This window comes from Phaethon aethereus, assembly GCF_964289735.1.
Source record: "Phaethon aethereus genome assembly, chromosome: 2".
Lineage (NCBI taxonomy): Eukaryota > Metazoa > Chordata > Aves > Phaethontiformes > Phaethontidae > Phaethon > Phaethon aethereus.
In genome coordinates, this window is record NC_138582.1 from 171,473,614 (window position 1) to 171,488,442 (window position 14,829).

General features: G+C 59.0%; 1 protein-coding gene across 1 annotated transcript; it reads right to left on the reverse strand.

The window, feature by feature from the left end:
- Window positions 1-1,301: 1,301 nt before the first annotated feature.
- LOC309402798 (E3 ubiquitin-protein ligase TRIM7-like) lies at window positions 1,302-6,546 on the reverse strand. The gene is made up of 7 exons (XM_081996734.1): window positions 6,020-6,546; window positions 4,804-4,890; window positions 4,188-4,418; window positions 3,842-3,864; window positions 3,404-3,519; window positions 3,030-3,062; window positions 1,302-1,871 (listed from the first exon to the last, which is right to left on the reverse strand). The coding sequence occupies exons 1-7, from the start codon at window positions 6,425-6,427 to the stop codon at window positions 1,360-1,362; spliced, it is 1,410 nt and encodes a 469-aa protein (XP_081852860.1). The 5' UTR covers window positions 6,428-6,546; the 3' UTR covers window positions 1,302-1,359.
- Between the last annotated feature and the right edge of the window lie 8,283 nt (window positions 6,547-14,829).

The window sequence follows — 14,829 nt, forward strand, 5'->3', positions numbered from 1 at the left end:
GGCGCCGAGACAGGGCTCATGGAGCCATGGCACTTGCGCTACTGGAGTGGGAGAGCAGAGACTTGAACGCACCGCGTGCTCACGTCAGCATGCGGGGTGCTGCAGAAAGCAGGCCCAACTGGGCTGCTCCAAATAACCTCTACAGAGCTCGCTTGTGTCCTCTACCTGCAAGAGGCTGTGATATTTACCCAGACGCTGCTATTTGCCTTAAAAATGGACACATGCCCAGCTTCTCAGACGACCTGTTGCCCCACCTTGCCTTCTCCCTGCCCTGTCCCCTGCCTACAGTCACAGAGCAGGACAGAGGCAGCAATCGTCATGCTGTGGAAAGGAGGGGACCCCTTGCGTGGGTCAGCCCTCAGGTCTGACAGGTTGTGGACACTGCAGGTGCGGGGGGGAGCAGTCCCAGCTCCAGAACTCATGGACCCATTTTACAGGTGGAGAAACAGGGTGATACAGTGAGGCACTCGGGACACAAAGCACGGCTCCAGGGGGTCATGCATCTTCTTACGTAAGGGTTTGCAGATCTCTGCTGTCCAGCCGAGTTCCTGGTGGATGCGCTCTGCCAGATATCCCTGTGGGCGTTTCAGAGACTGCTGTCTCTGTCTGCAGGGCTGGATCACACTGGGTCCAGTGTTCTCAGCATAACGCAGAGGCATAAAAGCCTGGTCAGGGGCTCCCACACCTTCATGGGACAACCCACGTCCCTCTGCCTTGCCACCCATCAGATTCACACAATGCTCCTAGTTCCTGGATTAGACAACAACCACCCAGGATCTCACAGACCCCCATCACATGCCTGTCAGTCTTCCAGCCTGGAGAGGCTCAAGCTGTGCCCTCACTCCAGCTATCCAGTCCCCTCCCTGAACATTTTCCTTTCAAGCAACAGTTTTTACAGTTTTCTATGAGCCATTACCACCACTATTAGCACCCCCCTGGCTCTACCCCGAGTTCCTGGGTGTGGGGTGGCTGCATCCCCATGCTGCCTACAACACAGCACACCACACCAAGCCAAAGCAAGCCATGCAGCGCTGCCAAAGACCAGCATGGGCAATCAAAGCATCTTCCCCGCCTCTCTCCTGCTTATTTGTGTGTGTCCTCAGTGCCTGCAGGGACAGGTGGGACACCCTCACTGTGAGATCTGGCCAGGATACCAGCATGCAGACACCCCCAGGCAGGGACAACACATCTTTAATGCTCCAAAGGACTTGGCAGGAGGAAATGCAGCAATGTGCAGAGGGGATCCAGCCCAGGCAGAGCTCCAGTGACTTTGCAACGCGATGCTGCATCATTCCCACACCTCTTGCCTGCTCAGCTAGCCAAGGGCACGGGCAGGGGACCGGGAGGCATCCATCCCTGTCAGGCACACAGCTGGATGTAGGTTTCTTGTGACCAGAGCCAAAAGTATGGGAAGATCTTCTCGGTGAAGGAGGCCTTGAACTGCAAGATCTGCATCATGTTCTCCGCATTGTAGAAGGTCACTTGGCCTGCTTCGTAGTCCAAGTGGACTCTGATTCGCCGGGGCTCTTCCTTCAGTGTCAGCGGGGCGGGGGGAATGTGGAGCGCTGTGTACTGGCGATCCCAGTCCAGGCGCAGGGCCCAGATCTTCCCCATGGCCATGCTGAGCGAGTCCTTCCTCCGCACGGACTCCGCGGCCACCCCCACGGCCCAGCTGTCCCCGTCCCCTACCTCCAGCTCCCAGTAATGCCTCCCAGCCGTGAACCCCTGGGAGCCCAGAACGCTGGGGCTGCCCATGAATCTCTTGGGGGTGTCGGGGAGGTTTTGCTGTCCATCTCCCAGCCGCACGGTTTTGCGGTCCTTCGAGAGGATCAGGTATGGGCTTGCTGTCTCTGGGTCCAGCATCACCTTCACTAATGCACAATAGAGAGAAACATCAGCTCATGGCCCACTGAGGAGTGAACCAGCACCTCTCCCTCCTCTTCCGTGGGGCTGGGACATGTCCTATGAGCACAGCAGGTACTCGTTCCCCGCCAGCATACACACGCAGCGCCTGCAGCCCGCTCGAGCAGCACGGGACACAGGGCCCTTGCTGCCCTCCCCACTGGGACCCATGGGCGAAGGAACGCTCCCTGAAGCAGGACTGAGCTAGGCAGCGTCCCCACACGCAGGGGACAGCCGTGATAGACTTTGCTAAACCTGCTTTGCTAATCCTGTGCCAGATATTGCTGGGTCTAAGTGTGATAGGGCTGCAGCCAGGCTGGGTGTGGGGCAGCAATATATCCCCGGCATGGGAGGAAGCATTGCCCGCAAGGCAGCAGTGGTGCCAGGCCAGTCCCCGCTCCAGTGACAAGGGTGACAAGCACTCACCAAAGGGAAAGCAGCTCCTAACTCGGCTCTGCCAAATCTCACTGCAGAGCCGGAGCCACCCGTTCATGTGGGATGTTCTGCTGCCATCCCGTGGCCATCCCACAAGGCCACAGAGGTGTCACCACACAGTACCACCACCCCAGGCCCTCTGCTAAACCCACTACTCTCCGGCCTGGCTCACAGAGGGGACCACAGCATGGGGGAAACTGAGGCACACCCATCCTGCACGTCAGGTCCCTCATCCCGAAAACTTAAGAGAGCAGAGACTGGCACAAACAGCTCCAGCCAGCCCCAAGCCCTGCGATGCTACCAGGATTGTGTGGACTCCAGGCACCTGCAAAGGCATTTCTGATCTGTGCCTAAAAGCCAGCTCAAAATGGATACGGCTCCTTTACTTAACTAGTCACAGTCTTACACATCACAGCAAAAGACAATAAAGTCTCCAGAGACAGGGAAGCTGAGGGCTTCGCGCTGCCCTGGCCCTCATTTCCTGTTAGAGGACAGTGTCGTTGGGTGGTGCCTGGCATGGGGACAGACCTGGATTTTTATAGCAGGCGTAGTCAAAACAAAGGGACCCAGTTTTAGACAGATGCTGGATTTAGATGTTGTGGTGTGAACACGTCTCTGCCCCAAGGACATACGGAAACTCATTCTGGAAAGCTTTTCTCCCTCATTTGTGCCCACCAGCTCCAGAAACTTACCCCTTTCTCTGTCGATCTCGCTCAGCAGGTTCACTAGGGAAGGAAAGGAAGACGCATGAGTCTCTCTCCTCTCGTGGCATCTTTCCTGCTCCCCATCAGGACAGCAAGCCAGACGTGGAGCCTGCTCCCCAGCTCCAACTGCTCCAGGCTCCAGCAGAGCCCATCCCAGGGCCAGGTCCTGTCTGGAGCAGGTATGTTTTACCCCCAAGCCCCGGGCAGAGGCACCTGGCAGTGAGGATCTCCCGCTGCAGCCAGGCCAAGGGGAAGCACAGCACGGCGACAGCAGTGCCCAGTCCCTGCGGCAGCAGCATGCCCGCGTGGGGCCCGGACACCGGCTACACAGCAAGGCATCACTCGCCACTTCGTTGCTTTACCTTTGATTTTGGCCACTGCACCCACGACCAGCTGGCTCATCTCAGAGAGACTCCTAACAGTCCTCTGCAGCTCCGGGGAAACCGGCTCCGGGATCGGGGCCTTCGCCGCCTCACAGCTGAGGGGGAAACAACACAACACAGAGAGGAGCTCTGACCCCTGCAGTAAGCCAGCACCCGGGGCCAGGAGGGAAACGGGGGGAAAATCCCCTACAACAAGAAGAACTCAAGGGAGCTGTGTCCCAGCTTGGGCATGGGAACCCCGTCTTTAACAGGGGTGCAACAACCTCTGGCTCCAGATAACATCACATTAAATCCCAAATACTCAGCAGGGCAAAGCCACCTCCCCGCAGCTGCTGCTGCATGGACGCCTACAGCGTTTCCAAACCTCTGCCCAAAAGAGCTGCGCCGGAGGAGAGCAACGCTGAGCCTGTTTCGTACCTGCTCAGGGTTTTGCCAACATCCTGGAAGAGAGAAAACACCAGGTCAGCTCTGGCCCTGCCAAGAAGGACCGTGGTCCCCGGGGCAGAGTTACAGTCGCTCTCCTGATGCATGAAGCAGGGTCACACCACTCTCCTGGCAACTCTCCAGTGACTTGCTCACCCAAATCTTTGCCTTCCCTCAGCTCACGCTGCAGGCCCACACTCACACCAGCCACACCACACCCCACGGTGTCACAGCCTGGCCGTGGGCACGCTGGCCAGCACCGTGTTGCCCTTCGCTCCCAGGCGCTGGCTGCACGGGCACTGAGATGCAGAGGGTGCCAGGGGGATGCTCCCAGCCTCACCATAAGGAATTCAAGCACCGGCTGGTCACGTTTCTTCTCTATCTCCGCAATCAGAGTGTCCAGCAGTGATTTCCTCTCCGAAACACTGGAGACGTATTTGCGGCGTTCCTTGGTGAGCTGCCCGTGTGCCCCATCAAGCTGGGCCAGCAGGATGCCCTCCTGCTCCCGCAGGAACTTCTGCAGCTGCTCAAAGGCGTCCCGCAGCCTCTGCCGTTCCAAGGCCACCTTCCCCTGCAAGGCACCCACACGGAGGTCCCTGAGCCACCCCATCCTCCGTCCGCCTCCGCGTGGGCATGGGCACCCGGTGCTGCCAAGAGGGGGGCAAGGATCATGGGGAAAAGGAGAAGAGTTTTGGGGAGGAAAAGCTGGAAGAGTGGAGCGGGAAGAGGGGTGGCATGTCTGGATGTTGATTGACCCAAGATGACAGGGGAGCCTGAATGAGAGCAGGATGGAAGCAGGATACATGGGATGGACAGAGGAGGAGAGAGAAAATAGCATTGTTATGGAAAAGAAGATAAATACACCTGGGGAAAGGGAAAGACAGGATGCGACCATGAAGATGGATGGGTAAGCAGGCAGGAGGGCACAGCATGCACACGGAGAGAGAACCACGTACCAGCAGGCCATCGCTTTTCTTTTCTCCTTGGGGCTTAAATTCTTCTTTCTGTTTTTGTAGAAAAACCAGGTCGTTTTGGAGTGTCTCCTGGAGAGAGGGGGAAAAAGAAAAGCTTATTTCGTGATTTTAGGGTTACATTAATGAGATGGTATCACCAAACAGCCCCTGTGGGGACAACAGTGCTCTGCAGGGTCACTGGGGTGGGTTTTCAGCTCAGCTCTGTGGAAAGGGAAGAGCTTGGAGACAGCATCCACCTCTCTCCAAGCACCCGTTACAGACAGGCTGGGGAGATCCCTGGGAGCAGCTGCTTTGGCCAGAAACATTTCTGGAATAGCTTCATGTGGAAAGCCTGAAGTTTGTGGTTTGTTGGGTTTTTTTGTGTGTGGTTTTTTTTTAATTAGGAAAAACAACTTTTGGTGTTGGAAGTGGGATTTGTGGGAAGAGGTTTGCAGTGACAGCAGCACTGTGTCTCAGACACACTCCATAAATCCACTGCAGTATTAAAAAAATCCAACCCTGGTGCTCCTCCAAGCCATGCCCTGCGGCAGAGCCAGCTGCTAGGGGGGGGACCCCCAGCCCACATGTGGGGGGCAGAGACCGTGTCCCCTGTAGCTGCAGCCCCAGCCCCAGCCCTGGCTGGGGACGTATGGGGCTCTGGGGGTGAGCAACGAGAGGGACCTGTGCTCCTGGAGGGGCTGGGGGCAGGTGATGCGCAGTGGGAGCCACGGGCCAGCAGCCCCAGCAGGGTGCCGGGGATATGGGACCCCAGCCCACGGCTGGATGAGGACTCCAAGCCAAGATGACAACCCCGGCCCATACCCAGATGGGGACCCCAGCCAGCAGCTGCGTGAGCACCCAAATCCGTGGCTGGACTGGGACCCTGAGCGGACCCCAGCACATGAATGGAGGGGAACCCCAGCCCATGTTCAGAAGACACCCCAGCCCACGTGCAGAGGGGACCCAGACCTATGCCCAGAGGGGATCCCAGCCTGTGCCGCAAGTGGACCCCGACCCGCGCCTGGAAAGGAGCCCCTGATGCGTGCCCGGAGGAGCCCACAGCCTGTGCCACGGAGTGACCCCACCCGGGACCAAAGGGGACCCCGGCCCGTGCCCGGGGGGACCCCAGCCTGTGCCGCAGGGGGACCCCACCCGTGCCCGGGGGGACCCCCGCCCACTCCCCAGAGGCCCGCAGCCCCCGCCCCAGAGCCCCCCGTACCCGGAGCCCTTGGGCGGCCTCCTCGGCGGGCCGCGCGGCGTGGTCGCGGTGCCGGGGCCCCTCCCGGCAGAGGGGGCAGAGCGGGACGCGGCAGCTGTCGCAGAAGAGGCCCAGGGCCTCGCCGTGGGCCGGGCAGCGGGGCCGGCGAGCCTCATCTCCCAGGGCCCCCGCCAGCCCCGCCACGGCGCCCAGTGAGCGGTTGGGCCGCAGCGAGCCGGGGACCACGGTGGCCCGGCACTGGGGGCAAGCGGCGGGGCGCGGCGGGGCCCCCAGCACCGCTGCCATGCAGGGGCCGCAGAAGTTGTGGCCGCACTCGGTGATGACGGGCTCGGAGAAGAGCTCCAGGCAGACGGGGCAGGTGGCCTCGGCCTGCAGGCTCTCGCCCAGCGCCAGCACGGCCCGCGCCATGCTAGCGGCGAGCCCGCTTCCCGGAAAGGGCGCGGGGGCGGACGGGGGACGGGCGGCGCCGGAGCACGGCCTGGGCCCCGCCGGGCCGCGGGCGGGGCGGCTGCGGGGCTGGAGGGCCTGCGGGGGTGGGTGTGGTGCTGCGGGGGGGGGTGCGGCGCGCCCGTGGGGTCTGCGGGGCCGTGTGTGTGGCTGCGGGGGGGTGTGCGGTGCGCCCGTGGGGTCTGCGGGGCCGTGTGTGTAGCTGCGGGGGGGTGTGCGGTGCGCCCGTGGGGTCTGCGAGGCCGTGTGGTTGCGGAGAGGCAGTCCGTGTGTGTGCGTGTGTGTGTGTAAACGTATGCCTGTGTCATTTCTTTGAGATAAGAACTGCCTCATTATTTAGACCGCAATTCTCTCGGGGCGGAGGTGGTCTCTGCTTTGCACACTCAGGACAGTACCTGGCACTACAGGGTTGCAAGTCCCACCTGGGACCTACCTAAGCAGTACTGGAATACAAACAAAGCCAAAGTATTTTGACTTAGAATCATAGAATCGTTTCGCTTGGAAAAGACCTTTAAGGTCCTCGAGTCCCACCATCACCCCAGCACTGCCCAGCCCACCACTGACCATGTCCCTCAGCACCGTGCCTACATGGCTTTTAAATCCCCCCAGGGCTGGGACTCAGCCCCTTCCCCGGGCAGCCTGTGCCAGGGCTTGACAACCCTTTGGGTGAAGACATTTCCCCCAACACCCAATCTAAACCTCCCCCGGCGCAACTTGAGGCCGTTTCCTCTCGTCCTGTTGCTGGTTACTTGGGAGAAGAGACCAACCCCCACCTCACCACAACCCCCTTTCAGGCAGTTGCAGAGAGCGATGAGGGCTCCCCTCAGCCTCCTCTTCTCCAGACTGAACACCCCCAGTTCCCTCAGCCGCTCCTCATCAGACTTGTGCTCCAGACCCCTCCCCAGCTCCATTGCCTTTCTCTGGACACTCTCCAGCACCTCAACGTCCTCCTTGTTGTGAGGGGCCCAACTCTGAACACAGGATTCAAGGTGCAGCTGTACTGGGGCCGAGTCCAGGGGCACGATCCCTGCCCTGCTGCTGCTGGCCACACTATTGCTGGTACAGGCCAGGACGCTGTTGGCCTTCTTGGCCACCTGGGCACACTGCTGGCTCGTGTTCATGGCTGTCAACCAGCACCCCCAGGTCCCTTTCTGCCGGGCTGCTCTCCAGCCACTCCTCCCCAAGCCTGGAGCGTTGCATGGGGTTGTTGTGACCCAAGTGCAGGACCCGGCACTTGACTTTGTTAAACCTCATACAGTTGACCTCGGCCCTTGGATCCAGTCTGTCCAGATCCCTCTGCAGAGCCTTCCTACCCTCCAGGAGATCAACACTCCCACCCAACTTGGAGTCATCTGCAAACTTACTGAGGGAGCACTCGATCCCTTCATCCAGATCATCGATAAAGATATTGAACAAGACCAGCCCCAAAACCAAGCCCTGGGGAACACCGCTTGTGACCGGCCGCCAGCCGGATTTAACGCCATTCACCACAACTCTCTGGGCTTGGCCGTCCAGCCAGTTCTTTATCCAGCGAAGAGTAAACCCGACCAAGCCACGAGCCGCCAGTTTCTCCAGGAGAATGCTGTGGGAGATGCTGTCAAAGGCTTTACTGAAGTCCAGGTAGACAACGTCCACAGTCTTTCCCTCATCCACTAGGCGGGTCACCTGGTCATAGAAGGAGATCAGGTTGGTCAAGCAGGACCTGCCTTTCATGAACCCGTGCTGGCTCGGCCTGATCCCTTGGTTGTCCTGCACATGCCCTGTGAGCACTGTCAAGACCAACCACTCCATGATCATCCCTGGTACGGAGGTCAGGCTGACAGGCCTGTAGTTCCCGAGATTCTCCTTCCAGCCTTTCTTGTAGATGGGCGTCACATCGGCAAGCCTCCAGTCATTTGGGACCTCCCCTGTTAACCAGGACCGCTGGTAAATGATGGAAAGTGGCTTGGCAAGCTCCTCCGCCAGCTCCCTCAGTACTCTCGGGTGGATCCCATCAGGCCCTGTAGACTTGTGGGTGTCCAGGTGGCTTAACAGGTCCTTAACTGCTTCCTCCTGGATTATGGGGTGTTATTGTGTTCTCAATCCCCATCTTCCAACTCGGGGAGCTCAATACCCCGAGGATACCTGGTCTGGCTATTAAAGGCTGAGGCAAAGAAGGCATTAAGTACCTCAGCCTTGTCCTCATCCCTGGTGACAATGTTCCCCCCCCATCCAATAAGGGATGGAGATGCTCCTTGCCTCTCTTTTTGTTGTTAATGCATTTGTAAAAACATTTTTTGTTGTCTCTTACGACTGTGTCCAGATTGAGCTCTAGCTGGGCTTTTGCCTTTCTAATTTTGTCCCTGCTTGACCTAATGAGATCCCTGTACTCTTCCTGAGTTGTCTTCTCCCTCTTCCAGAGGTGATAAACTCTCCTTTTCCCCCAAGTCGGAGCAAAATCTCCCTGTTCAGCCAGGCCGGTCACCTTCCCCGCCAGCTCGTCTTGTGGCACATAGGGACCTCCTGCTCCTGCACATACAAGATCTCCTTCTTGAAGGGTGTCCAGCCGCCCTGGAGCCCTTTTCCCTTCGGGACTGTCTCTTCCAACACTGTTTGCGTGTTGATGTGCGCATGCGTGTGTGCCTTTGCATTGGTGTGTGCATGTGTGTGTGCGTATGTGTATTTGAATGCACATGTATGTGCATGAATGTATATGCACGTCTGTCGGCATGTGGATGTATGTCAGTGCACCTCTGTGTGCATGTATGTGTGCATATGCATACGTGTGCATGTATGTGCTGGTGTGTGCGTGTGTGTATGCGTGTGCGTACTCATGTGCCTTTGCATTGGCATGTGCATGCATGTGTGTACATGTACACGCACATGTGTCTGTGGACACATAGATGTTGTATCTGATCTGGGCATGTGTGTATGCATGTATATCTGTGCAGGTGTGCTTGTGTGTTGACACATGCATGTATGTGGGTGTGAACATGCATGTGTGTGCATGTCTGTATGTACTGATGTGCCTATGCACGTGTCTGTGTGTGTGTGCATATGTACACACGTGTGTACAAGCATGTCTGTGTGCATCTGTTTGCCTATGTGTGCACGTGTATAGTGTGTCCACACGTATGGTGCATGCATGTGCGTGATGTGTGCATGCACGCAGGTGTGAATGGCTTTGTACATGTGTGTCTGCATGTGGGTGCACATTTGTGCATGGCTGTGTGTCTGTGTGCACATGTATGTGTATGCATGTATGCGCGTGTGTATTTGTGTGTGTGTTGGACTAGATGACCTTTAAAGGTCCCTTCTGACCCAAACTATTGTATGATTCTATGTGTCCATGTGTGCATGTGTCCATACATGCATCTGGTTGTTGGCGTGTAGGTGTACGTCTGTGTATAGGGTCTGTATACATCTGTGTACATTTATGTGTCTGTGTGTGTGCCTGTGTGTGCACCCATGTGTTTGCATGCGTGCATGCACGTGTGTGTGCGTCCATGTCATTACAAGTGTGTGTGTGTGCACGCCTGGAGGTGTCTCTGTCTCTCCCTTCGTGGGAGAACATGGCGGGGAACATTGTCTCCAAGGACGAGGACAAGGTTGAGGTACTTAATGCCTTCTTTGCCTCGGTCTTTAATAGCCAGTCCAGGTATCCACAGGGTATTCAGCCCCCTGCGCTGGAAGATGGGGATGGAGAGCACAATGTACTCCTCATAATCCAGGAGGAAGCAGTCAAGGACATGCTAAACCACCTGGACACCCACAAGTCTATGGGGCCTGATGAGATCCACCCGAGAGTACTGAGGGAGCTGGCGGAGGAGCTTGCCAAGCCACTTTCCATCATTTACCAGCGGTCCTGGTTAACAGGGGAGGTCCCAAATGACTGGAGGCTTGCCGATGTGACGCCCATCTACAAGAAAGGCTGGAAGGAGAATCTCAGGAACTACAGGCCTGTCAGCCTGACCTCTGTACCGGGGAAGATTATGGAGCGGTTGGTCTTGACAGTGCTCACAGGGCATCTGCAGGACGACCAAAGGCTCAGGCCCAGCCAGCATGGGTTCATGAAAGGCAGGTCCTGCTTGACCAACCTGATCTCCTTCTATGACCAGGTGACCCGCCTAGTGGATGAGGGAAAGACTGTGGACGTTGTCTACCTGGACTTTAGTAAAACCTTTGACAGCGTCTCCCACAGCATTCTCCTGCAGAAACTGGTGGCTCGTGGCTTAGACAGGTTTACTCTCCGCTGGGTGAGGAACTGGCTGGATGGCCGAGCCCAGAGAGTTGTGAACGGCGTTAAATCTGGCTGGCGGCCGGTCACAAGTGGTGTTCCCCAGGGCTCGGTTCTGGGGCCAGTCTTGTTCAATATCTTTATCGATGATCTGGATGAGGGGATCGAGTGCTCCCTCAGTAAGTTTGCAGATGACTCCAAGTTGGGTGGGAATGTTGATCTGCTGGAGGGTAGGAAGGCTCTGCAGAGGGATCTGGACAGGCTGGATCGATGGGCAGAGGCCAACTGTATGAGGTTTAATAAGGCCAAGTGCAGGGTCCTGCACTTTGGCCACAACAACCCCATGCAACGCTCCAGGCTTGGGGAGGAGTGGCTGGAGAGCAGCCCGGCGGAAAGGGACCTGGGGGTGCTGGTTGACAGCCGGCTGAACATGAGCCGGCAGTGTGCCCAGGTGGCTAAGAAGGCCAACAGCATCCTGGCCTGTATCAGGAATAGTGTGGCCAGCAGCAGCAGGGAAGTGATCGTGCCCCTGTACTTGGCACTGGTGAGGCCGCACCTTGAATCCTGTGTTCAGTTTTGGGCCCCTCACCACAAGAAGGATGTTGAGGTGCTGGAGCGTGTCCAGAGAAGGGCAACAGAGCTGGGGAGGGGTCTGGAGCACAAGTCTTATGAGGAGCGGCTGAGGGAACTGAGGTTGTTTAGTCTGGAGAAGAGGAGGCTGAGAGGAGACCTTATCGCTCTCTACAACTACCTGAAAGGGAGTTGTGGCGGCGAGGGTGTTGGTCTCTTCTCCCAAGTAACTAGTGATGGGACGAGAGGAAATGGCCTCAAGTTGCGCCAGGGGAGGTTTAGATTGGGTATTAGGAAAAATTTCTTCACTGAGAGGGTGGTCAGGCATTGGAACAGGCTGCCCAGGGAGGTGGTGGAGTCGCCATCTCTGGAAGTGTTCAAAAAACGTGTGGATGTGGCGCTTCAGGACATGGTTTAGGGGACATGGTGGCGCTGGATTAATGGTTGGACTTGATGATCTTAAAGGTCCTTTCCAACCTAGTGATTCTGTGATTCTGTGTGTACATTTGTGTGCCTGGATCTCAGCACACGCGTGTCAGCGTGTCTGTGTGTCCCTGTGCAAGCCAGGGAGGAACACACAGGGAAACGGCGGTGGGGGGGAGGACACAGGGCAGCCCACGGGAGTGGGGATGACGCCGGCAAATGGCGGCCGCAGCCCAGGGGAGGCTGGAGGGGCCTGGCCCTGCCACTGGGCAGCCGGACTCGGGGGGCCCGGGAAGCACCGCAGCCCCACCGGGGGCGCCGGCCTCACCAGTCCCGGTTCCAGTGCTGGCCCTTGCCTGTCCCCACTCCGGGGCGCAGCCGGCGGCCACCACCGTGTGGGGCGGGGGCTCGGGTCAGCCTGGCCCCCGCCAGTACGTTTTGCTGCAAAACTGCTCTCATTTTGCGTAGGAGATCCGCAGCGAGCGTCATCCCCGTGCAAGTAATAAATCCAGGCTGGGTGGCTGCAACACGGGTGCACGCGTGAGCCTGAGTCCTCATCCCACCCTGCACCGGGGCATCGGTGCAAGAGCCAGAGCGTGCCGTAGGGTATGGCGGGGTGGGGAGACGGTCGCTGCTCCCAGACCCCGCTGCCAGCCCGTGCCCTCCAGCAACGCTGCCCAGCAGCTCCGTGGCGGGAAGGTCCCTTGAACCCGGTGGGACACCCAGCCTGGAGCCTGCCGCTGGGCTTTAACCCTCTCTGCTTCATAAATGGGTTAAAAAAGGGATGCTGCGGTTCCCCAGGGCCCTCCAGGGCCGCCAGCCAGCACACTTTGGCACGGTGCTGCCAGCCACCTGGATGCTCTGGCTGCTTAAATAAATTTAATCATTTATAGCCCAAAACGTGCCCAGGAGCACCGGAGAGCTTCGCCCCAGCCCAGGCTGCTGTGAGCAGGTCGGAGGCACAGAGCGGGATCCTTCCCGAGGCCTCGCGCTTGCGGGAGCTGCTTCCCACCCACCGGGGCTGGTGGTTAATGCTGTTTACGGGATTCATGTTGGCGTGGCAGCTGTGACACGCGGAGCCGAGTGTAATCTGGTCCGTGAGCCACGTCCCCGGGACTGGCTGCCTTGCTGCGTGCTGCCAGCCCCTTCCTGCACCCATGAAATCCCACCAAACCAAGCTCTCCCAATGTCTCCTTTGCTCTCACCCCAGCCCCAAAACAGCTGGAGGGCAGCAGCGGTGCTTGGGGACAAGAAAAGGGCCACCGGTAAACCCCCCCCCCCGCCCCGAGTCCCCTCGTGTGCCTCTGCCGGGGCACATTCCCTCTGTGCTGCCGCCAGTGGGCTCAGCCCCTGCGGGCAGTAGGTACCCAGAATCAGACCCCCGTGTGTAGCCGTCGGCTCGGCTCCTCTGCCAACCCACTTGGCCAGAGCCGCTGGCCTGTGGTGCGGGTGGGCGCTGGAGGGCTGCCAGGGGAACACTGTCCACCTCACACCCAAGGAGGGACAGCGGTGGCTCCTGCTCGTCCCCTGTCCCCAGGGCTGGGTGCAGCCGCGTGCAGCTCCCCCAGCACCCTGGGCCAGGTAGGGTGGCGCGAGCGTGACGGGGCTGAACCCACGGGGACAAGAGCCCTGCAGGCGTCTGTCCTGCTGTGGGACAGCGCTGTTAACCCCCACAGCTGGGTGGTGTTTTCGGTGAGGAGTGGGCAGCACTCAGCACTCCCTGAACGCACTCACCTGCAATTAAGTGGGGGGTGCCGATAACCTTCAGACATCTTGGGGGGCGTTGAGGCTGCTCGAGGCACGTGCGACACCCAGATTTGTGCCCTGCAGCACCGCCACCTCTGCGGTTTTTCGGTGCCGCTGCCACCCCAAGGTCGCCGCCGGCCAGGGGCCGCGATGGCTGTGTCCCCCCCAGCGCGGTAACTGCAGCTGGAGGCGTGCTGTTGACGTTCGAGCTGCTGAAGGTCACCTGGATGTTGTTAAATCCTGGCAGCGTCCAGTGACTGCTGCCGCTAGGTGCGTGCGTGGCTGGTGAGGATCAGCATGAGCCGGGGAGCAGTGGCTTGTGCGGGGCCCAGCAATACTGAGCAGAGCATGGGTGCTGCCAGCCTGGCCACGCCAGGGGCTGCCTGTCCCTGGGCTCCCCGGGCAGGTCCTGGTGCTGCAAAGGGGCAGCCAGGCTCCCTTTGCTGGTACAGGCACTGAGGGGACTGCTTTGCCAAAAAAAAAGCTAAATCCATCCGTTTTTAGGAAGAAAAAAGGACAGTGCCAAATCCGTGGTGCTGCCAGCGTGATGAACACGAGCTGCTGAGAACCAGAGGCATTCCGTGTGTAATTTCTGTATTCCCCCTAATTGCATTTAGCCCTGATGAGGGGGATGTGGGGAGGCTGCCGAGGGGCACGGGGCAGCCAGCTGGGCTGGGGGCTGCAGCCTGGCCCTCCTGTCCTGCGCCACCACCTCCGACCCCAGGACATCAGCCGCATCGCAGCACATTTAACCCACGACAGACTGCATGCAGCAAAAACCCCAAAACCCCGAACTGCTCCCAGGGATTCTCAGGCACCACCCCGGCAGCAGGAAGGCAGGGACCTGGGCTGGAGCCTGCCCTGGCAGCCCCGAAATTCTCCGCAACGGTGACTGGCTGGTGGCTCTCAGCAGTTCCGCACGCCTTCTATCACAGAAAAGGCTGTAAATCACAGATTTAGTAGGGGTTCATACACACAACAAGTCATGCAGCCAGGACTTTGGTTCTGCAAAGGCATTAATAGGTCCCAACAACTTATCCCATCATCGCTCTGTTTATTGATGCCACTGTCCGACATGAGATCTGACACCACCTTCCCCACAGCACCCATTTGCCAGGAGCCCGGTGTGCAGCGGGGAGCTGGCGTCACTGCTCTGGCCACGGCGCAGCCCTTTGGGTGCAGCTCACCCAGCTGCAGCCCAACTACGGGAACTGCAGTGAGGACGAGCCAGGAGCGCAGAGAACCGAGCTGCTGGAGATGGGAGCTCAAACCAACAGCGCGGAGACGGACCCACGTCCCACCCACCGCAACTACAGCCACAGCCACGTGGCAAGGGATCCCGGCAGCGGGCGCTGGGGGGCCAGGAGGTCTCCCGGGGGCAGCCCTGAGCTGGCCGGGGCTGTTCTCA